This window comes from Gymnogyps californianus, chromosome 19 (assembly GCF_018139145.2).
Source record: "Gymnogyps californianus isolate 813 chromosome 19, ASM1813914v2, whole genome shotgun sequence".
In the NCBI taxonomy this organism is placed as follows: Eukaryota; Metazoa; Chordata; class Aves; order Accipitriformes; family Cathartidae; genus Gymnogyps; species Gymnogyps californianus.
The window spans coordinates 7,449,002-7,472,584 of record NC_059489.1 but is presented as its reverse complement, the minus strand read 5'-3'; the positions used below and the strand labels follow the sequence as shown (position 1 = coordinate 7,472,584).

Sequence of the window (23,583 nt, the reverse complement as noted above, 5' to 3'; positions counted from 1 at the left end):
GTGGGGGCAGAGGAAGCTGATGGGGGGGAGAAGGCAAAGGTTGGGGAAGAAGAGGAGAAGGGGGCTGTCAGGGAAGGCGAGGGGCAGAAAAGGCAGAGGGACCCCAGGCCAGAGGGGAGAGTGAGGAAGGGCTGGAGGAGGAGGGTGAAATGAGGAAAGCTGTGCTCTGCCGTGGGCCCCCACGGAGAGGGGAGACAAGGGAAGGTGCGGGAGGAGCACGGCCATGGGGAGTGAAGTGTGGGCGGAGAGAGGATGGAGGGAGGGAGGGGGCTGCCAGGAGGAGGATGAGAGGGAAGGGGTAGAGTGGGGAAGGGGTGGCAGACGGAGATGGGTAAAGGAGGGAAGATTGAGGCAGGGGGAGCAGGAGGAAGGTGCCCGCGGGGAGGCGGCGGGGCGGGATGGAGGGCTGGCGGCGGGGCCGGCGGAGGAGGAGCCGCGGCCGTGGGCGGAGGGAGGGATGCGGGCGGAGGGGAGGGAGGGCCGGGACCTGCGAGGCCGGGTTTGACAGGAGGGAGGGAGGCAGGCAGGGAGAGCCGCCGGTGCGGGGAAGGGGGATGGCGGCCGCGGCGGCCCGAGGAGGGGAGGCGGGATCGGCGGCGTGAGGGGACGGCCCTGCCCTGCCCGGCCCTGCCCGCGGCGGCTGGCAGGCTGCAGCCGAGCCGGGCCGCACCATGGGCAGCGCCGACTCCAAGCTCAACTTCAGGAAGGCGGTGATCCAGCTCACCACCAAGACCCAGGTGAGGGCCGCCATGTCGGGCGGTGGGTGAGGTGAGGGGGGGACCGCCATGTCGGGAGCCGCCCGCCTGCCCTGAGGCGCGGCCTCCCCCGGCTGTGAGGTGGCCGGGGCCGCTGGGAGGCAGCCGGGGCGGGCTGACAGGCCCCTCTCCCCCGGCCCTGCCCCGAGGCACCCCCGGTGCTGAGGGAAGGGGGCGGCCGGGCCGCTGCCCCCGCAGCCCGACCCTGGTGAGTAGGGCCGGCGCGGGTGCCTTGTGCATGGGGAGAGGGCTGCACGCTGCTGGGGACCCGCGGGGCTCGGGGCGGAGGTGACAGCACCGCTGGGGGCCTCGGCCATGGCTGGCTGTGGTCCAGGCTCTCGTGGTGAGGCCTTGCCCTGAGGTTGGGGAGCCGATGGAGGGTTCTGAGCAAGCTGGTCCCATCCGCCGTGTTGCTGGTCTGTGGAGGGGCACCAGTAACGCCGTGAGGCCGTGCTCTGCCTCGGGGCACCCGGTTCCCGGGGACAGCCGTCAGGTCTGGCAGTGCCGTGCCTGTATCACGGCGCTTGCCGCCTCTGACATCTTGCTAAACAGCGTGCTGTGGTAGCAGACCGAGGCGCTGCTGTCGTAAGGGATGTCCACAGCTCCTAACGTATTGAGCTGCAGGTTTACATCACCACAATGTTTGCTAATGCCCCCTTTTCTGTATCTCCCCCCCCCCCCCCCCCCCGAATAATTGGTGGAGAATCTTGCCCTGTTTTTGGGTGATAGCTGATTGAAAGGGCTGTTGGCCGACCATGCTGTTGGGACAGCTTTTTGCAGCAGAAGCAGCTTCCATCTGTGACCTGTGAAATAATGCTTTATTTCTGCAGGCTGTAGAGGAGAAAGAATGAAGTGAAAGGAAGTCAGAACTGTGCATAGGGAGGGTGGTTGCCTGGAGGTCTAACAGGTGTTGTGCATGTCCTGGGAGCTAGCTTAGTTCTTGTCTTAAGTTGAGAGCCCAGTAGCAGCAGCACACTGGCAGAAAATCAGTAGACTGTCCTTCTGTCTAAGGAGCAGGGGGATTTTGCTCTATTGAGAAATCACAGCTCAGGTTCTGAGCTACAATGGAGAATTGCTGTTATGATCCACCTTTGGCAGTGAGGGAATAACAGCTGCTAAGAAAACTTGGGGATGATGGCAGCAAGATATTTAACGATGGGGAATGAATTCAGAAGAAAAGGGTATGGATACAAAGGGGTAAAGGGTAATAGGAGAAAATCTGTGAAAATTCAAGAGACAAAGACTAGGACTGGGAAAAGAATCATAGACAGTAAGGCTGGAAGAGCCTTTGAGAAACTGTGTTTATACTTTCTAAAGCAGTATCACTTCTACCTGCATTGCTCAGGAATGGCTTTTGTGAACATATTCTTAAAAAACCCCAATTGTAGATGTTCCACGACATCCCCAGGCAAAAAGAGAAGTGGATGAATTAATGTTTTAAGGGATTCTTCCAAAGTCTCTTCTGGATGCCAAATAGTTCAGAGTGCCTTCATCTTTGGAGTGTCCTTCCTCCACTGGGAAACATGCTTATAAAATGAGATTGGGGGGGGAAATCAAGCCTATAGGGATCTTCTCAGTCTGCTGTTCACAAAGAAAATCCTGTATGAGGCAATCCTTCATATCACCAGCCAAGAAGAGAGCACTTCTCTCCCCCGGTTTATTGAAGTGTGTAATGAAAGAAGGTTCACTGAAGCCCTGAATAAAGGAAGGAGAAAAAGCTTCATTCTTGCTGGATTCATTTCACATCTTTGTGGTCTAGGTGAGACTAACTGCCATGTGGAAAAAGGGTGGGGTGTTGGCACTCCCGTATTTACATACCGTAGAAGGGCACCGGTGTTTGCTTGTGCAGGATGCATGACTGGACTCTCCTGGAGCCTTCTGAGCTCGTACCAGCAGCAACCTCTGTGTAACCTCCTAGTCCATGAGACCCTGGATTCAAAACCAGGCTGCAATAATGGACAGAGTCAAATCCTTCAAAGCTATTAGCTCAAAATACGCTTTGCTTCCTCAGCAACACGTCTCCTTTTTTGCAGCCTTCTCCTCTGACATTAGGTAGCTGGACAAATAGATTTTCATTAAATCATCAGTAACATGAAACCATGAGCTTAGTAATGCACTATGCGGTGTTTCCTAAGGCTCTGATGGAAGGAACTGGTCGAGGAGAAAGCACTGTTCACTCACTGGTGAAGGTTAAGAGTTGGCACAGAAGTTAAATTTTTCTTAAAAATAAGTTCTTATAATCTCCAGGCTTTCATTAATTAAAAAATATGAGTGTTCCTGTGTGAATATTTAAAAAAAAAAAAAAATCTGTAAGGAACATGACATTTGAATGCTTGTAGCAGATGTGGAGCCCAGAACTTGAAAGTCGAACCAAGTCTGGACACAAACGAAATTGACTTAATTGATTTTTTAATTGCCAAAGAGAAACTCTGAAGGTGTAAGAGTGTGTAGAGAGTGTGTGAGCCCTCCCAAATTGCCCATAAAAATGCTGTCTACTTAACAGGTGAAGGGAAACGTAGATTGTGGGTATGACAGCTAATCAGTGGCAGAGCAGGGAACCGAAGCTGGGAGTCTTAACTGCTGGGGAAACACACTTTCTTTTCTCAGCCAGTTGGCGATTAAACGGTTCCTGCAAGCAACCGACTGGAAGATAAGAAATTTTGATCTTGTGAACCAGCTTGTTAGATTTTAATGCTAGCTGTGCCTCTGCTTTTAAAGAGACAGGAAGGATCAAACATGAGGGACAAACTCCAGTTCGTTCTTTTTCCCTGACGTGCAAATGCAGTAGTACAACAAGCTGTTAATTTGAGCCTGATGAAAGTACATCTTGTGCTTAGACAGAGGTTGGTTTCTGGTAGCCTATTCCTGATAGTATTCAAGCTTGATTCAAGTATCCACATCTCTCAGGTTGATCAAAAGCAAAGTTGTTGTCTTAAAAGCAAAGCTGTAACTAACACTTCACCCAGCTGACTTTTGTTCTAGGCTTTCCCTGCTGGACTTCCACAAATCCCATTTTCCAGTTTCCTTTGCAACACTGTCTCTGCTGTGGGAGCAGAGAACTGGCAACAGACTTGTGGAGCCTCTCCTTGATTCTGCAGTGCTGACTGCAAAGATCCTATAGAAAAACATACTTTTGCTCTGAAATCTGTGTGGAGCTGCTGTCCTTGGCAGCAGGGATGAAATCTTGCTAGTTATTAATGTTTTGAAAAATCTGTCCTCAGACTTTCCTTTTGCACAGTGGCTCACAAACAGGTGGTACAAAGGTGCGTGAATTGCCTCAAACTAATCTGCTGGCCCTGCAGGGTTGCCCGATCTCCTAGGGCTCAGTCAAGTGCTGCATGAATGGCTCTGTGGTCATTACACTCCACAGTTCTGCCTCATTTGGGGTGGAAAGGAGCACGCTGCTGTTACATACTATCTGAGCTTTTGTAGTACTGGCTAGAAACCCTGGTTAGGAATGAGGGACCTGCTCTGCTGTCGAGTCCCAGAAGAAGGAGGGTCCCTGCCCTAAACGCCTCGCTGGTGGAATGCTCAGTTGGCCTGTTGGCAAGAAGCAAAAAGAGAATACAGTGAGCGAGACTAGTGGCTGCTTGCCCCCTTGATTCTCTGATGATGGTTTGCAGCAACCTTAGAATTGGTTTAAGGACAGTCCTCTGGTAGGGACCTATTGGAGGAATTGTTGGGAACGGGCATTCGATGTAAAGGTGTAAGTGCAGAGAGCTCTCGGTTGGGAGGAGGGTGCAAACATTCACCCTGCCTGAGCTTGTGGGGGATTGTATCTGAAAGAGAAAGCGAAGGTGGTGCTAGCATCAGGCTGAGGACAGTAACGAATGGGGGGAGGCTGTGCCTTGGGACCTTTTCCTGTTTATAGGACATGGTCAGCTCCACTCTGTTTTCCTGTTTCCTGTGACATATCCTGTTTGCCTGGGGATTGCCTGTTCAGGGCTGTGATTCTCTGTTCAGTAACTGGCAAGATGCTTGCAAACCAAGCGTCTTCCTTTTCTGAATCCTACAGCATGTGTGTGTTGGTGTGCTTTAAAGAACCTGAAACCCAACGTTTGTAACTATGGGGAAATAAAGACTGGAGGTGTCCAGTAGAACTGGTTCCACCTTTACGTAGCCAGCGTGCAGGTGGGAGGTCTTTACACCTTGCCCAGGTGAACTGAAGGCAAAAGTCTCCCTCCTTGCCCGCTCTGAGATGTCACATCACCTCGGCTCTGCCCACTGTGTTCTCAGCAACCACTCTGCGCTACAGTGATCTCATCCCTTTGGTGTGGAGAGCTTTGTTCGGTCAACAGCCTCTCTCTCTGCCAGTTAGCTCTGTAACTTCAGCAGTCTCTGTGGTGGGGTGCATGGCGGGTCAGGAACTTCCTTTGCTCTCCAGATATGCCAGTTGTGTTTCCAGAGTACAGTTGAGCTACTGGTCCCTCAATTCTTCCGGCAACGATGAAGTTCTCATTCTCATTGCACTGCTGGTGGAGAACTGGTTGTCTGCACTGTGCTGGAGGAACATAAGTCTCTTTCTTATCTGTGCTGCAGCTCCCTCCCCAAAAGAGGACAGATCTGCGCTCATCTGGAGGATCCAGAGTGGCCCCCCTCACAGCATTGCTGCTGAGGATTCAGCTCCTCGTGAGCTCTTCTGGTTAAAGCACTGTCAAGGCTAGCTGTGGTGCTGTGGGATTTGTTACTGCAGCATATGCAGTACCAACACTTGTAACTAAATCTTGACATTTCCATATGAAGATATCCATGGCTGGTGAACAAGACTGATCTAGGTATCTGTATTTCCCTTCTCTGTGAGCTAGATACAGGCTGTTGGGTGAGCTCAGGATGAGGAAATGGATATTTAGATCCCCAGAGATGCTGTGTGCAGAATACAATCAGCTTAAAAACATCCAGTAATGTTCTGTCAAGGAGATGAATATTGTGTGGATCGAGTAGCTTCATGATGCCAGACTGTTAATTAAAACAGGGGGGCTGCGGGGATGTGAGTGACTCAGTACTGAATCTGTGTCCCAGGATTGTACACGGGATACCATCTGTTGATGAGGAGCTGACTTGCTGCAGCTATTAAAAAAGAAGGAAATGGTGTTTTAGCGTAATCTGCTTGCCAAGATGGCAGCCGTGACGTTAATGTGGCTGCAGCATCCAATGTTGCAGCCTGGGTAATTGCTGCTCTGCTTCTCTACCTCCATGTAATTTTAGTCGGAGTCTGTGTTCTTCAGTCCATCTTAGCTGTTGTGTTACCATCTGTAAAATAGCGGCTGTGTTCAACCTCTGAGGAGGCCTCAGGCTAGTGGGAGGTAAAGGGATCTATGTCTACTGGAGGGAAATGGTTTTCTGCTTCCCCTCTAGATGAGAGTGAAGCCATTATTTATGCATGATCTCCAATTAGCAGCAATTGCTGCTCACTGTTGTCAGTGGGAGTGGCTGTGGCAGGCAGCCAGTAGGTACATGTGGCAATTATACGTGTGGTTGTGGTACGTGGTTTAAAAAGGGGGTGTAGGAAGTGTAGGATGTTTCGTGCATTACATGGATCGGATTTCCAAATACTTGGCTCTTTTTGAGGAGTATAATTAGAGATGAGATTTGCAAAACAGCTTTGCTTCCATTTAAGCATTTCATGCCCAGGTTGCAAAGAGCACAGCTCCTTCACACACTCAGGAAGCTGAAGGTCAGGCTGTAAACACTTGACTCTTCCTATAGATCGCCTCTGAGGAGCTGTGATCTTGAACCATTTGGAAAAAGTCTCTCTTCCCTTGGGAAGAGGTTTGGTGAGAACTTGCTTTGGTGGCCAGGTGATAAAATGAAGAGGGTTTCAGCACTAGAGCAGAGTTTAAAAAGATGCCTAAACACGTGTGGATTTTTTTGTAGTTTTGTTTTTAAAGACTGAAGAGTTTATTGGGCTGATTCATTGCATGGCTGGAAGGACCAGACCAGGACAAGCAATAGGCAGCCTCTACGGCACTGGAGCGTTAAGGCAGAGAGCTGCAGGGCAGTAACCTGCTGTACCAGTTTGGGGGTGGCCTGCCCGCCTGCCCCTCTCACTTTTTGGCCTTTGGGCGGTAGTGACACATCACCTGTTTGCAGACTGTGGCTGTTAATTCAGGAGGTGATAGCAAAGGGGGAAATGCAGCACTTCTTGGTGTCAGAGCTGTGAATGGGCTGTTCTCCCCGGAGTCGTGTCTTAGCTGCATTTAGAAACAGCATAGAGCTGGGCAAGTTTGCTGCCTACTACAGCAGAGCTAGGAGTGGGCAGGAATTGTTTAAGTTAAACACACATTCATATTTTTGCCCCTTTCCCATCTGACATGGTAGACCCGCCCACGGCGCTGATTATCACGGTTAGCGAGAGCTGCTGTTTGCTTTAGAGCCGGTGCACGTCTTAGGCGGGAGGCTCCTCCTCGCCCCAAGCCGAGGGCTGGGGTTGCTCAAGCAGATGGCTCTTCTGACCTGCTGAGCGTGCCACCACGCCTTGGCATGGCTGGGGAAACTCCTCTGGAAAAGTTTTCATTTTCCTCTTCTGACTGAAATCACGGATCTGTCTCTTTCACACTGCTTGGCATAAATAGGTATGTATTTATCCCACCCCTGTAGCTGGACCCTTGGGCTGGATGAGCACTCCTAGCCTTGTTTGGGTGATGCCTATCTCTTGGCAAGTATTAGCATTCAGATGGGAAGAGCTGTGCTCAGTTTTAGACTGGCTGAAAAGTTAAGTCTTTCCTGATTATTCAGAGCTCCTAGGCTTTGGATGCCTGAGATGTTGTGTAATGGAGATGCCTTGTTGTTCAGCAAACCGTGCTGGCAAACCTTTTGGGGAGTGGCAGGTCATCACCATGCTTCTGCAGGGTTGGAGGCACTGCTGGCCCTGTGTGTCTGAGCCTCTGCTTCACCTTGAATGGCCAGCGCTGCTCTCTGGCTCTGCAAAGCCATAAAGGGCAAAGCAAGGTCCAGTCTGCTTTGTTCAGCTGCATATAACCTGACACCCAGGTTGTCATCATTCTTGTTTTGATTTCTAAGTAGGTGCCACGCTGTCAGGAAGAAGCTTAGGGAAATAACATCGGGACTCTGCGGCCAGCTGTACAGAGCTGTCTTTCCAGCTGCAGTCTGGCAAACAGACTGTCCTTATGGCCAGCATCCCTAGCAGTGGGGTTTCAGGGTGGGCTCGAGGAGAATACTTATTCTCTCGCTGTGAAAAGAGGACAACAGTGCTGGTAAAAGAGGAGGTCGTCTGCACCTGCAGAGCCAGAAAAGGTAATGGGAAGACGTGTGTTCCCAGGCATGTGGGGGTGGTGGGCTTCTCAGACCACAGGTCTGAAATGGATTGCTTTTTTTAGTATATCGGTCTCCTTCCATCTTCCTCTTTGGATTGCACACTTAGTACTTTTTAAGAACAAAGTCTTGGCAGCAACCAGCTCCACTGAGTCCAGTTCCCTATAAATATTTGATTCAGAAAGATCAATTCCGTTGCATCCGTAAGTGCTTTGAGGTGGGTCTGTCAGTTCCATGGGTCTGTTCGTGTCCTAATGTGAGATGTCCCTGATTGCTTCCTCGAAGCTTTGGTTACAATAGAAGTAATTCCAGTGCACACTCAGGGCATCCTTGGCTTACTCTGAAGGTGACAGAGTGCGTGACAGTAGCCTGGCCCATGCATGTTGTCAAAGACCTTGTAATACATGCCCCAGGTTGCAGACAAGCAGGAGGCCTCACATATGTTGTGACTCCATGAAGGACTTGGAGATTCCCAGTCTGATGCAGTTGGTCACATAAATGTCTTGCTGCTCACCCCTTGCTGTTTGGGAGATCAAATTGGCCAAAGCCCTGGTAACAAAGAGGCTGAGGTACAAAACCAGCGCCAGTATGTTTTATTGAACCTCTTCTGTGCCTGGTCCCATCCCCAGGCCAGGCGTAATCACTGATGTATGGACCTCATAGAATGCATCTGTAACCATGTATGTGTCTCCACAGCCCGTGGAGGCAACAGATGATGCCTTTTGGGACCAGTTCTGGGCAGACACAGCCACTTCAGTGCAGGATGTCTTTGCCCTTGTACCAGCTGCAGAGATTCGAGCAGTGAGAGAAGAATCGCCTTCAAACTTGGCCACTTTGTGTTATAAGGTAAGGTTTAGTGCTGTCTTACTCCTTGGTGCTGTGCTAGTAGGGGGGTGTCCCTGGATCAATAGCCCTATGGCTCCCAAGGAGAGACAGATACCATATTATTTCCTGTACCACATGATGTGCTTGCTTGTCCCTGTCTCCTTCTGATGGTAACTCTCAGTCCTTCCTCTCTTGGTTTAGCACAGACCACAGCTGGCATTTGCTCACTTTGGAGCCTTTTTCCTCTTGTACCCTTCCTGTGTTTCTCTCTGCCCTCTTGGGTCTTGCCTGCTGTATAAACTGCTTCCTGCTTAGGGGACTTTGTACCAAGGCTGCATATTTGTGGCGAGGCTAGTACATCCGATTCCTTGTCTGCATCTAATTGCTCCTCACCGTGCATCAGTCTGGCTTCAAGCTGATAGATCCCAGAGGGATGTGGAGATTGTCACTGTACAAGTGCCTGGATGAAGTTCGAGGGAGATCTTAAGACTTTTCTTCCTTCTGCTGTGACATCAGAAGATCCCTGATGCTGCTTCTGGTGTTGCTACATCCTTGTGTGGAGCACAAGGGACATTGACGCATGTTTCCTACCCTGCCAGGTTTGGCAACTTACCAAGTTGGTGAGCAACAGCCTGAGACTTATTCTGCCTGGGAAAGTGCATGTGTTAATAATGCTCCTGATTTGAGCCATGCAAAGAGTAGCCTTGAATTTGTAGTACTGGAAACATTTGGAATGGCATTTTCCCAGTTTTAAATGGTTATTGCTGTCCTGTTTTTCTTTCCTGCTCTACAAAATGTGAACGAGACCTACTGAATCACACTGAAGGTGCCTCTGACTGGGAATCGTGCCTCAGACAGATGCCTGTACTGGATACTGGAGAAAGAATACAAGAATGAGGAAAAATGGAATGGTTCTTCTCTAGTGCTGTCTCCTGGCTTCTGGCAGTCAGGAACTTGGGAATCGAGAAGGGCTGAGACGACCTGTACCGGCTACGTAACCCCTTTGACTCTGTGTCCTCTTTCCCCCCAAACCAAGACTAAAATATGGGCTGTTCTCCCTACTGGAAACAGATGTGTTGGGAGACCTGGTAACTGCAGGGCTGTTTATCCAGGAGCCCTAGATCTTGGGATATCAGGTTCAAAGGAGCTTGCAGACTCCTGCAGTGCTTTTGCCAGGCTGAGGGCCCTGACCTGTGCCATATGCGGTGTGCCACTGGACTTAGCAATGCTGCATGTTCATGGAGAGCACAACAGCATGGCTGAAATGTCATTTGCAATCATGGCTAGAGACTCAGACTGTACGGAGTCATAAATGTGCCTGAAAAAATAGTTAAGCTCAGTCACACAGTAGTGTGTGGACAGACTGAGGCTACGCAAACAGCATTTAAATACCCATTAAGGCAATGACGCAGGCTAGCAGAGTCAGTGACCCAGACAGTCTGCTATGAAAATAAGCAGGGACACATGACCTCATGAATTAAAAAGCAGCAAGGTGAATCCTTGGTAAATGTTTTGGCTTTCATTCCCCCTCTGTTTCCCCTTGGGATCAGGGAGTAAGAGCAAGTGGGTGCAGCTGCTGGGGGAAGGAGCTGCCTTTTTCTGTCTGTGGATAAAACCTCCTGCCCCTGCCTCCTGGGGCTGTGGTTGCTGCCTGGCAAGACCCACATCCTATTCTGAAAAACCCAGTGACTGTCTCCATTGGCAGTTTCAGCAGCGATTGGATGGACTGCAGAGACTCAGCCCAGAAGCTCTTTCCAGAGCAGCAGTCCTGTTCACAGAGTCAGTGGGGGAAACCTGGACTACCACCCTCCTCTGCAGCAGGACTGTGACAGACTCTGCTGGAGGCCGTATCCGTACACTTAATAGTCACAGGCAGCAGCTCAGCTCCCACCTGCTGAGTCGGGAGAGGTCCCTGCTGTAATCGCAACAGCACATACAGGTCTGTCAGAGTTTGTGTGTTTCTCCGCAATTGTCCCCTGCCAGCGCCTCACACCATGCTGCACAGTGCTGCTGCCTTGGTTCTGCCTGCGTCTCATGTACGTGATGCGGCTGATTAATCTGATCTGCTCTTTGCAGTGTGTGGTGTCATGGAGCAGTGCTGGAAGGAGCCTTCTGGTGCTGTGGTTGTCTGTCTCGCATGGCGTGACACGTGTGCTGTGTGGATTAGCCCTGGCATGTGAGGTATCTTGCAGTGCAGCAGTAGAAATTCAAGGAGGTCTGTTTAAGATCATTAATCCTATTTCTGCAGTGTTTCAAACAGCAACAGCACCTGTACCATTGAACTCGGAGAAAATGGGCTCCAAGAACTGCTTATAACTCTGTGAGGGTGTCACCAGCAGGACAGACCTGTCCAACTCTTGCTAACTTGTGTCCAGGCTAATGCTACCTGCCTTGGTTTTGTCTCCTTCAGGCTGTGGAGAAGCTGGTGCAGGGAGCAGAGAGTGGCTGCCACACGGAGAAGGAGAGGCAAATCGTCTTGAACTGCTGCCGGCTCCTCACCCGTATCCTGCCTTACATCTTCGAGGACCCAGACTGGAGAGGTTTCTTCTGGTCGACTGTCCCTGGGGCTGGCCGAGGAGGGGTCTGTCTCTTGGCTCTTATTCTTCTTTCTGGAGGGGGAAGGGGAGGCTGCAGCGAGGAGACCCTATGTACATTTGGGGGCAACTTTATTCCAGTTATTTCTATTTGGTCAGAAATTAAGTGGCACCTTCTAGGTTCTTTTCCTTCCTTTGATTCTTGCTGTTCTTCCTCTCACCCTCAGCTGCTTTGTTTGGCACAGGTTGCTGCATCATCTGAATATTTCACTTGGGTGTGTAGCTGTAGGAGAGCACTGGTATTTGAGGGAAGGCTTCTCCAGTATAACTGAAGGTGTGAATCGAAATGAACATGAGAGCGCTACTAAAGGCTGCATGGCTTCCTTAAACTGAAATGACCTTCTTCCATTAACTAAAGTTGATTTAAGATTCAAGTCAAACTTAAATAGGGTGTAATTTCCACTGATGTTACAATGTCACACTTAAAGCAAACGGTGCCAGAGAAGCTCTCAGCATCATGACTCAATACCCTGCTTATGAACTGAGTGATACACTTTTAACCAGGGGCCAAGCCTGATAGGTGAAGCCCACAACTGAGCAAGAGTGGTTAAAGAATTAGGTACTGTTTCTGGCTCCATCAGTGACACATATAACCTCAGGGGAGTCTCTGAACCTCCCTACATTTCTCTGTCTGGAGAGCAGGCACAATAGTGCTCTTCTGTGTCTCTCGGAGGAACAGGGCAAAAGTGCGTTAGGATCTCCTGCAAATAGGAGAAATAGTGTTGAAAACACAGTTGACTTAGGCCAGGAATACATATTTGCCTGCTTGCTCCCTCAGCAGCTGCATGCTCTCTGCATAGAAAGCCCTCTCCTATGAGTTTCTGAATCTGCAGGTCAGTGTGGCAGTACTGAAGAGTGTGGTTTTCCCTGAATGTTAGGTGTACTGCAGTGTTTTTGGGGAAGGTTATAAAGCATCAGCAGTGGTTGGTACAGTACAAACCTTGCACCTTGCGCTGTCTCTGCTTGTCACCTCTAATCTGTTTTGCCTGAGGTACTTCAAGGGGAAGTTCTGGGTGGTGGAAAAGGAAGTCTTTGCTAGCCCTGCTGTGTTATGTGATCTGTGTGATAGGGAGGGTGGTGGTTGTCCATCCTTTCATCCTTGCAGGGGCCAGGGAGTTCTGGAGGGGCTTAACAATGGAGGAGCTTGTTTTGGGAGGGAACACGTGGGGTGCCTAGTGCTCTGATCCAGCCAGGCTGCTGTTACAACTGTTTTTCCACCTTGTCCGGCACCTGGAAGAGAGAGTTTCTCAGCCTTAGAGTGGTGAGGTCACCCCAAGGCGATCCAGCCCAGTGCATGTGTGCTGGGTTTGGGAGCCCTCCTACTGCATTATGCCTCCTGAATGTCGGTGGAGCTGTTGTGGTTCAGTGTGCTCCATCATTTAACCACGTGCAGAAGCAGCTGTAAGGTTGGCTGAGCTGCCTGGCAGGGGATAACAAATAAAGCCCTGAGACATTAGGGAAGGTGGCGCCACGTCTAATCTAGGGGCAATGACTTTGCTGTCTGAAGGCTGATTTCTCCCTGGGAGCTGAAGGGGAAGATGATGGTATGCCTGGACCATTAGTAAATATCTCTGCGATTATCCTTTGCTGGCTTCATGATGCAGTGATGGATGGCAGAGTTCCTGGAGCACGGGTGTCTTCCTCCTGTAAGGGAGTCTGTATTGTGTACAGATCTATTGGTTTGTTGTGTGTCACCCATTTTGGATGTGGTGGTACCCAGAGCCTGCAGGGACTTTTTCGGGCAGCTGAGGTTATGTTAGCAAAGGTCATTCTTGGAAAAGAAGTCCCCTTGTACCCTAACGCTTGTCATTTCATCTCTGACGGCAAGCTCAAGTAAAAGCGTCTTTGCTGTGCTGGCTCCATCCATCCTCTCTGGGCCTCTCCTTACATCCGGGATCTGTTTGAGGGTAGTCTTCCTGCTGTCACTGAGACAGACGTCAGAGCCACACAGGCTATTATCTCCGTTAGCTGCCTGCTGTGATTTAAGAGCCATGTGTTGTGCACAGGCTGACAGAGGCCTGGCTGAGATAGATAAGCTCCTGCCATTCCTGCTTTCTGCCTTTCCCTCCAGCACCAGTGTGTGGTGGGGAAGGCCTCCCATCCAGGATGCTCTTTGACAGGCAGGATCTGGCAAGGTTTCCCATGGCAACGGCTGCAGAGGAGTAGCCATGCATGATTCGAGTGATTGCTTTGAACGCTGGAGACGGCAAAATCCCCTCTGCTGTCATGCTTGCTCTGCCATGGCAGGCTGGGGCGGCCCCTTGCATGGTGCGCTGCAGCCTCTCCCGGTTCTGTCGCGTCCAGTTCTGGGCAGCCCATGCAGGACTTCGAGAGGTTTACACCTTATCGCTGCTGGCTGGCTTCTTCCTATTGCTGTCTCTGTGCACCATCCAAATCGCCCTCCTTCATGACTGTAAAACCCTCTTCTCTGTAAATGGTTCCCTTTCCTTTTGTCTTCAGTAAGTCAAGCATCTCCACATGGCAAGGTCCAGTGCTACTCTTCTGTTTCCCCAACGTCTCTAGGCCTTTGTCCACTCAGTTTGGTGTCATTAAAGAGCTTGTTCCTGTTTAGTCATCACCTTCCAGGGGGGAATTTCTTTCCTGTGCTGGCTGGATTTTGTGTGTTTCTCCCTCTTGTTCCTTTGTAACTTTTTGCCTCCCTGCGTGTTCCTGGGGAGTGTATCTTCTCTTGCTGTGTTATACTAGTGTTACTGTGTGCTCTTCGCTAACGCTGGGCTGACAACAGTCTTCCATGTTTCTCGCTTTTAGGGAGATGAAGATGATGAAAATGCCCGGCCACTGGCTGAGTCGTTGCTCCTTGCTGTCGCAGACCTCCTCTTCTGTCCCGATTTCACTGTGCAGAGCCACCGGAGGAGCACGGTGGTAAGTTGAATCATGAGATTATCTGCATAGAGGTAGATTAGCTGCGTGCTGGGGGGTACCCTGGAAAACCCCAGCAGCTTCCTGCAAACCTGCAGGCAGGAAAATAACGGAGTCGTGGAGCTTGAACCCACAGTGACTAATATTGATCAACATTTTGGGTTCACTGTGTAGTGTTTGTGCCTTCTAAAACAGATGTTCTGAGACAGCTGGGTGAGTCTCAGCTGGAGTGGCTGGCATTTACACCCGCACTACAGCTTGCCCCTCAGGAAAAGGTGGTTGTGCTGGCAAACAACCGCTCTTCTGTTGTTGCCAGCGGAGCAGAGACCTTTAGCACCTTGCTCCTTTCACTGGCAATTCGGTGCAGTCTGGGGCAGGAAGCAGCTGTTTGCCTGATCGCAGGTGCTGTGATCTGAATGAGTAGATGGTCTCTGTTGTGTCTTTCCACCTCCTCTCCTTCTTTGTATCATTGCAGCAAAACCCAATGTGTTCTGATCCTTATGGTGACTGTCTTTACTTCAAAGGAGTTCCCTGAAGCAGGGATCTCCTACCAGGTGTGCTAAGAACAGATTCTTGTGCACCTCCTTCCCTCCCTCTTTCTCTCTCTCTCCCCCCAGCAATGACTCTGTGGTGTTTCTTGTAGGTCCAGTCTATAAACAAAAGTGGGCAGCCCTCCTTTTTGGTATAGCTATGAAGTAAATTAAAAATGAACATGCTAAACTACTGTGTATTTGGTGGCTGCAAAATTCCCTGACAAACCTGAGTACTAAATTGCTTGCTTGAGGTTTCTGGGTAGTAGAAACAGAGTTGAAATCTGTCACCTGGGGATGAAGGGGCAAGGCTGGATCAGAGCTACCCGTGTGCTAAGAGTAAGTGGGAGTGAGGCTGAAACAGATGAACTTGCTGTCTAGTGCTGTCACTTGGCATGGATTGCACAAGCTGGAGTGACAACAGTTTTTCCTGGGAGAGCCCCCCTCCACTGCAGCTGTGATTTCTCCCTTGGCAGCAGCCAGCCTGGTTTTCCAGGGCTCTGGACAATGAGATCGTGAATGCTTTATGTTCCTTGCTGTTAGCTGCCTCTCTGCTGCCTGCAGCCTCTGTAGTCTTTGCCTAGCTGTCTTCCCTCTCTGGATCTGGTCTGACCTGCACTCTTGGGTCTGACTGCGGGTTAAGAGCAGAGAGATGGGTACAACCACCTCACGCTCATGGCAGAACAGCATATGGCCCCAGAGATACAGGTTGTGGTGGATAGATGCTGAAGCAGAATTGAGTAAAGAGGAAGAGTAAGAACTGGGAGGGAAAGGGTAAAGGACACCTGGGACTGACCCATACTCTTTCGCTGTTTGCCCTCCTACTGAAGTCAGCCCTGGAATTATGCCTAGAAACTGGGGCTCCCTCTGTCACGCACAGTGCCTGCATCTCTGTGTTTTATCACTTACTTGCAAAGGCTGAGCTCTTTGAAGACATCAGCACCTGCTTTTTTGGGGCTGGGGAACTGCTATGATGATGGCTAGTAACATGCTGTCTCCTCCTAGTGTTCCTGCTTAGTCACACACGGTAGAAGCAGGTTTGTGGATGTAATTGCCTTTCCTTCCATGAAGCCTGTGCCTGGCAGGAGATGTTCAAGATTTGGTTGTGGAGGGAGATCTTGGGCACTCCAATCTCAGCAAGAGTTGTTCTGAGGAGCTTGGTGAGAAACTTGACAGCAGGTGAGCTCCGGCCTATCTGTAGGAAGTGAGTAGCAAGGCAGGAAAAGTCTGGACTCTGGAGGAAGCTGCAGTTGCTTCCATGTCAGCAGTAGCTGCTGTCAACATGCTGGTTTTGTGGGAGTCGTGGTTGGGGTGGTAAGTGCATCTTGGTTGCCCTCAAGCCCTGCTGTCCTGAGATCAGTGCCTTTGTGGGAGGGAGGAAGGTTAGGCAATAGGAACACAGAGCAATTGGAAACAGTCCTCTGATCTGCTTTCCCCAAGTGCAGGGAGGAAAAAAGGCAGGTGGTAGAATTTGCCTAATTAAACCCCAGAAAAGAGATAGCCAAAGTGTGCCGAGTGCACTTGATGCAAACGTATTCATCTGGGCCCTTGCTCCTGGTCATTCCTGGAGGGTTGGCAGGTGGTTTTCAATGGCTGCTTGTCTCCGCAAAGCTGCTTCAACTCTGACCTGACTTACTATGACAAAGAAGAAGGGCAAACTGCTGCGGTTCATCTCCTCAGGTTGCAAAGCAAGAGTTTGGGAGTCATGCCAGCAGCTGTCAAGGGACTGGGAGGGTTCTCACTAGGAGAAATAACATATTTGCAGTCACCTTCTTGCATAACCCTCTGAAAAGCAAGTCACAACCATATCCGCTTTTATGATAAATGAGGGTTAATTTGCTGCTTCTCCTGCCTTTGGGGCGCAGCCATTGCGAGTCACCATTATGTGGGTAAACTCAACATGACGTGCCCTGAGACAGGGTCGAGGTGTCGAGCAGAACTGAACCCCTGTGTGGTGCTCTTGATCTGCAAAGGAGAAGCCCTGACCTGGGCTGTGTTTCATGAGAAAGGAGGAAAGGAGAGGAGATGGTCATGCACCCAGTAATGAGAACAGAATGTATTTTGGATCCTTTGGTATTGGGTGACCCTTCCCAGTGGAGGTGGCTAGCATTGCGCCTTAGCATGCTAGAGGAAGGGTCTCATTCTGCGTGGTGCTCAGTACCTGTTGAAGATGAGAGGCCCTCTGTCAGGGATGCTCCCTGGGTGGGGCTGGTATTTACAGTCTGAGTGTTTGGATGCTTCTCTGCGGGTTTCTTTGCTGTTGCTAAAGAGAGCGGCTGAACTGCCTTGGATACCACTAGTGCTGTCAACTCTTGCTCTTGTCTTCTGTGGTCCAACCTCTTATTTCTCCCCATAGGACACAGCAGAAGATATCCACTCCATCGACAGCTGTGAGTACATCTGGGAGGCAGGAGTGGGCTTTGCTCATTCTCCACAGCCTAACTACATCCATGACTTGAATAGGTAAGAGGGTCTGCAAAGGCAGAATGGAAAGAAACTGGGCTCAGGAGAGGGGGAGCTGGGGGAGATGGGCTCTCCTTGCCTCCTTGGGTATCTGTGATTCCCAAGGGGCTTTCTACTTGCTCCTTTGTGAGCTAACAGGACTGGCAACACAGGAAAAAAACCCAGCTGACCTTTTGAATAGCTTTTTGTAGTATGGTATGGGAGTCAGTGTCTGCAACAGGAACTGGCAAAACATTGCTGCTTTGAAAATGCCTAGGAGCTCTGTACTGTATTTCTTTTTCATAAGGCAGCAATTCTGCTGAGCTTTGCGCCAGTGACAGCAGTATTGCTTATGAAATGAAATGGGCTTAGCTCTCTGTGGGGAGGACTTTCTAGATGGGACTGAGCCTTCCTTATGTGTTGTTGTGGTAAGTGATTGTGCCTCCTGCGCCCGGTCCCTGCTCCTGAATGGCTCCAGGCATTGGCTTCTTCTTCCCTTCTTTCAGGACAGAGCTGCTTAAGTTGCTGCTGACCTGTTTCTCTGAGGCCATGTATCTGCCTCCCTCCTCGGACAGCAGCAATGCCAACCCCTGGGTGCAGTTCTTCTGCTCGACAGAGAACAGGTAGGGTGAAGGGTGGGGGACTGGGTGTCAGGAGGAGAAATACCTTCAAATCTCTTCCATGGAGTGTGTTGATAATGGGGGGACCGTAGGACTTGCTACCCCCAACATCTAGGGGCTGTTGTCCTTTTTTCTTTGTCTCTGTCTTGCGTACGCCCCATTAGCATCTCTGCTTAGTGAGAATTGTTCCTCAGCGGCAAAAGGACAGCCTGAGCATGGTGCTCACTGGAGTTTGATGCAGGACTGATCCCTGCCCTGTGGGAAATGGCAGATCCTGTTCCCTGCTGTAGACCCTGTTCCCTCGTGGGGATGGTGGCGTGGCACTGCAGTGGGTGGTTTGTGGTGTTGGTGGTGGATGAATGCTGCCCTCTAGTGACATTGTCTCCTGTGGGACTTTCAGCTCCTCAGGTGACAGTTGCTCATCTGCAGGAGCACAGTCCTGGCTGAAGGCAGAGCGTTTTGTCTTTCCAGAGTCTAGAGAGCTTTGAAGTCCTTTCCCCTTTTTCACATTGCTGCGCAGGATTTCTCTGGGAGGCTACGTGGCCTTTTTCACCTCCCCTTCCCTCTAAGCTGTAGTTCAGGAGACCAGCTGGGAGCTGGAGTGTCAGCTCTTGTCTCTGGGCTGCTCGGTCATGGGCCGCTGTCATAGGTTAGAGAAGATGATTGTGTTTTGTCATGACCCCAAACTCCTCGGGAAAGAGATGCCTGTCCCTCCCCAAGGCAGCACCTTTTGCTTCCTGCTTCTGAGAATGTTTTCTCCTCCCCAGACATGCGCTCCCACTCTTCACCTCACTCCTGAACGTCGTCTGTGCCTACGACCCGGTGGGTTATGGGATTCCTTACAATCACCTGCTTTTCTCTGACTACCGTGAGCCCCTGGTGGAGGAGGCAGCCCAGGTGCTGATTGTCACTTTGGACTATGACAGCTCCACCAGTTCCAGTCCCACCGTGGATGGCACGACCACTGGCACGGCCATGGATGATGTGGATGTGAGTGACACTGGGATCTGTATTTGCTGCTCTCCTGAACTCCTTGTGGTCCTCTTACACCAGCTTGCATTGAATGTTGACCTGTAGGGCCCAGCACCACTCCTCTCCTTGCAGTCTGCTATCTCTGGTCCAGTCCTGCTTCTTTCCTGTAGGTCACTAAACAGCTGTAGATGACCAAACCACTAGGTTTTGGTCACTGACTTGAATCAGGAGCATGTAAGTGAAAAGCCCCTGACTTTACTGTTCCCTGAGGTGCTCTGTCTCCTAGCATTTAAAACCGGATCATTCAGAGAGGAAAGCTGACGTGAGAGCCGTTAGCCCCCAGAGCCGCTGGTTACACTTTGACTTCCTGAGTAAACCTTGTTGCCAGTAAGCATTTCACTCATTTTCTCTGAACGCAGCCTCCCGGACCAGACAATCTGTTTGTGAATTACCTCTCAAGAATACACCGAGAGGAGGTAACGTGCTCCTGTCCTGAACTATTTCCTGTCTGATTTCATGCTGATTGCATTAGCCCTGGGCCCACCACAGTCTCTTTCCTGGTCCGTCGGCAGGATTTCCAGTTCATCTTGAAAGGAGTGGCCCGCTTGTTATCAAACCCGCTGGTCCAGACCTACCTGCCAAACTCTGCCAAGAAGATCCAATTCCATCAGGAACTCCTCGTCCTCTTCTGGAAACTCTGTGACTTCAACAAGGTGTGGATCTACTGCTTGCTGAGCTTTGCCCCACCTCGCCTGTTGCCCAGAGCCTGGTGTGGCTCTGGCTGGACTGAGCCCTGGTGAAGGGTTGTGGGCAGGTAGTTAGCAGTGACTCTGTGGTACTCTGGTCAGCAGCACTGCTCCCTGCTGCATGTGCTGGGGGAGTCTGGCTGTAGGAACAGGTTGTGAGAGAGGCTGCAGCTCCTGAAGGTCAGTGCTTGAGGCAAATGCTGGAGCAGATATTATAATAACTCTACAAATAACACTGGAGTTGAAGAGCTGGTGCATACACCAGCCTTTCTAACATTCTTGAGAGACTAATTAGCTTGAGGCTACCTGTCCTGAGTCCTGCAGATGGTGCAGAAAACTGAATATGCTTGTGATTGTCTAAAATCCTCCCCTTTCTTCCAGAAATTCCTCTTCTTTGTGCTGAAGAGCAGTGACGTTCTGGACATCCTTGTCCCAATCTTGTATTTTCTCAATGATGCCAGAGCAGACCAGTGTAAGTTGGTTATTTTCAATATTTGGGATGAGCTGTGCTTGACAGTTGAGCTAGAATGTTTTTAAGATGCTTCCTCCCTACCACTTAGATGTGATAGCATCTCAAGTGTGTGTTCCTAGCCTTCTACAGGCATGGAGTAGAGTGGTTCAGTTAGCTGGGTTTTAATGTTTGTAACAGACTAGAAGCAGGACGTGATCTATACCACAACACAGGGAAGGGAGATTCTTAGCATGTGTTAACTCGTTCTGAGTCCTTATGTCAAAAACTGTGTCCCATGAAGAGGGAGAAATGAGCAATCTGCTCTTGCCTTGGGTGTAAATCAGGTGTAACTCCATCACTGGGTAGTGGAAAGAAGTAGTCAGATCTTTCCTACTACTCTGATGGGTTTACATCAAGAACATAATGAAGAAAAGCATGATCTGTCCAAGACTTGACATTGTACTGGCCCCGTAGATGTGCTTGGGAAGGACACTGATACTGGCAATGGAGGGAGCTCTGTGTGGGATGTCCCTTATCAGGATGGTCTCGTCTGTGCAGTTTTTCTTTCAGTCCCATAGTGTTTTTCCTTTCTCCTCACTGCCTTTCTGTCTTCAGGAGTCCACTGGCCTCACTGTGATATGTGGGTGTGTGTGTGTTTGTTTGTTTTCTGCAGCACGAGTGGGCTTGATGCACATTGGGGTCTTTATCCTCCTGCTTCTCAGTGGGGAGCGTAACTTTGGGGTTCGACTGAACAAGCCGTATTCTGTACGAGTGCCTATGGACATCCCTGTCTTCACAGGGACACATGCAGATCTGCTCATCATAGTGAGTATAGCTCGAGCCATTCTTTTCTGTCCCTCCTAACTCCTGTTTCATACCTCCACAAATAATTGTCCTCCTTCCTCCTTCGATATACTCATCCTTCCTAGATTGCCAGCCCACTGAGTAGCTAGAAAGTGTGTGGGATGTATCCAAGCACTGGTGGGATCTTTGCACGCTGTTAACCTGTGGTGATGTGTCTGGCAGGCTGCATATGCATGAGATGCAATTCCATCTGCATGAAATGATCCCAAAGAACAGGATCCTGGCTGGCGCTGGACTGGTGTCTAAAGGACTCTGGGACTGGCATGAGTGGGATGGGTGCATGGTCTCTACCGGACTTGATTGCGGGTGGGGAAGGCAGGAGATCTGACTGCATTGCTGGCTCTGTCCCAAGTAACTGGAGTTGTGTGGAGCACGTCTGTCGTAATGGGAACACCAGTGGTACCAAGCTCAACCCTACAGCTTTGGGTTGCTGCAGGGTTTCATTCATCTTTCAATCTGTAGTGCTGAGGGCCACAATACTGCCTGTAAACAGCTGTGTGTTTTGCAGTATCAGCCTCAGGTTACCCTCCTGTCATGTTAGTGCTCGTTTGCCGGAGAAGAATCTCTCAGCACCTTCTGATAAACCTCCTAAAGGAGATGCCCATCAGAAGGAGTAGGAAGAAATGTGCCCACCAGAACAGTTCTTTACGCTATGTGTTTTGCTGTTACGTTCCATTAATTTTAGATCATCTCTGTATTTTCATTATGCTGCAGGTCTTCTCTACAGGCATGCCAGCTAGAGGTGGGAAGGCCAAGACTGGGAATGTCTGAACTGATTGCGAGGCAGTTGAATCTTTCCATGTCTGAGGGTATAGTTAAGAAAAGTAGAACAAACATTTGAGTTAGAAGTTTGCACTAAAATCAAATGTGAAATGATTAGTTCTGTGGCATTTCAAGCAGCCACATTATCATCAGGGTTCAGAGTCAAAATCCATTGGAGGTGAAGATGTTTCTTAATTCCTGCTGGTTTATTTTTGTCTCAGGCTGCCTGTGTGTTTTGGAACAGTTCACAGTCAGTTTCTGTTTGCAGCGTTGTAGAGCCCTAATCACGTCCCCAAAGGATTCCTTGTAAATGAAAGCTTGTACTCTGGGAGTGCAAGTCTTCAGTGAGAGCAGCCTTCCCCACCTGTGTAATTGTGGAGTCTGCAGGGCCCTGCCTAGGAAGGAATGGTGTCAGGAAGCGATTAGTGTGGGGGTGGCACTGGTTTTGGTTGAGAGGGTGCTTTCAGTAAAGTACTACCTTGCTCAAGAACTCCTTCCTCACCATAGGTCTTTCACAAGATCATAACCAGCGGGCATCAGCGGCTGCAGCCTCTCTTTGACTGCCTGCTCACCATCGTTGTGAACGGTAAGCACTGTGCACGGTGTGAAACCACAACGCACAGAGGGGAGAGCTCTGGCTGCTCCCACTCCCCTCTCCCTGCCCTCCTACCTGTGCCCCCTAACACTGACCAGCGTCGGTGACTGCCGCTGGAAACTGATCCTTTCTCGTCCGTGCTGGAGGTGCCAGCTGCAGATCAGACCTGCCTGCAGGGTTATCGCCTGGGCTCAGTCAGATGGGGCAGAGGGTGGGACAGCCGAGTCCCTGGAGCTCCTCTGGGGTGGCAGAAGGGCATTTGCCAGAAGGCCTGGTGAGGGTGGGTGGCGGTGCTATCCCTTTCCAGCAGGGAGTGCCACCTCCCCGCGGTGGCAGTGGCTTCCCTTGGGCTTAGTGAGTGTCCAGGTGGCTCCAGTTGTGTAAGCTTTTCAGGAGGCATGCCAGAGATGATGTTACTAGTGTAAAACTACACAAGACCCTCTAAAAGCAGAAATGCCTGCTTTTGCTAGGCAATATCTCTGTTTACCTTCTTTTGTATTTGGAAATGTTTTTGTGGAACCCTGTTGCCTCAGTTATTCCATGAGGCTTTCCCAGAAGTGCAGGGTGGGAAGGTGGTAAGAGCAACATTTTTAGTGGTGTATTTTTGTGAATAAATACACCTTGCTTCTTTCTCCAGTTTTCATTTGTTTGCCTTCCACAGTGTCTCCGTACCTGAAGTCTCTCTCCATGGTGGCTGCTAACAAGTTACTGCATCTCCTGGAGGCTTTTTCCACCACCTGGTTCCTGTTCTCAGCTGTCCAGAACCACCATCTCGTTTTCTTCTTGCTGGAAGTTTTCAACAACATCATTCAGTACCAGTTTGATGGTAAGAGACTGACTGCTGTATTTAGTGGGTTTGCACTAGTTTAGTCCAAGAGAACATGAGATGGAAGTTCAGAGATGGAAGTTCAGGGAAAGTCCAAACAGATGAGAGAAGGGGAGTAGTGTAGAAACCAGCTACATGGAGACTTGCCTAGGATTGAGAAGTTGGGTTAGTAGGTAATCAGTGTTGGGTCCTGACCCAGTCAGATTGGGTTACAGCAAAATGAGATGGCAGCTAATTATCAGCGTAACCTCAGCCTCCTGCAGACCAGAAGATGACATGGGTAGAAGGGAAGAAAAAGGGAAAGTGAGTGTGTAACGCTTAAGTTATGACTGGCTGGATGCTGCTGTGAAACTGCTCATGTTGCTCAGCAATGTAGGTGAGGGGACAAAACAACTTCCATCTCCTTAAAGGTTTAAAAGTGCCTCTCAGTTCTGCTCTGGCAGGTCACT

General features: G+C 50.2%; 1 protein-coding gene across 3 annotated transcripts in view; it reads left to right on the top strand.

The window, feature by feature from the left end:
* The first annotated feature begins 648 nt into the window (after positions 1-648).
* Positions 649-23,583, top strand: part of HID1 (HID1 domain containing) — a 31,459-nt gene continuing 8,524 nt past the window's right edge. For all 3 annotated transcript variants that reach the window (XM_050908521.1, XM_050908520.1, XM_050908522.1), the window contains exons 1-13: positions 649-737; positions 8,724-8,873; positions 11,263-11,433; positions 14,216-14,329; positions 17,213-17,319; positions 17,805-17,921; positions 18,686-18,908; positions 19,310-19,366; positions 19,463-19,603; positions 20,018-20,108; positions 20,761-20,912; positions 22,221-22,299; positions 22,970-23,134. In XM_050908521.1, coding sequence (XP_050764478.1) covers positions 672-737; positions 8,724-8,873; positions 11,263-11,433; positions 14,216-14,329; positions 17,213-17,319; positions 17,805-17,921; positions 18,686-18,908; positions 19,310-19,366; positions 19,463-19,603; positions 20,018-20,108; positions 20,761-20,912; positions 22,221-22,299; positions 22,970-23,134 — 1,633 coding nt within the window. In that variant the 5' untranslated portion in view covers positions 649-671. The remainder of the gene's footprint in view (positions 738-8,723; positions 8,874-11,262; positions 11,434-14,215; positions 14,330-17,212; positions 17,320-17,804; positions 17,922-18,685; positions 18,909-19,309; positions 19,367-19,462; positions 19,604-20,017; positions 20,109-20,760; positions 20,913-22,220; positions 22,300-22,969; positions 23,135-23,583) is intronic.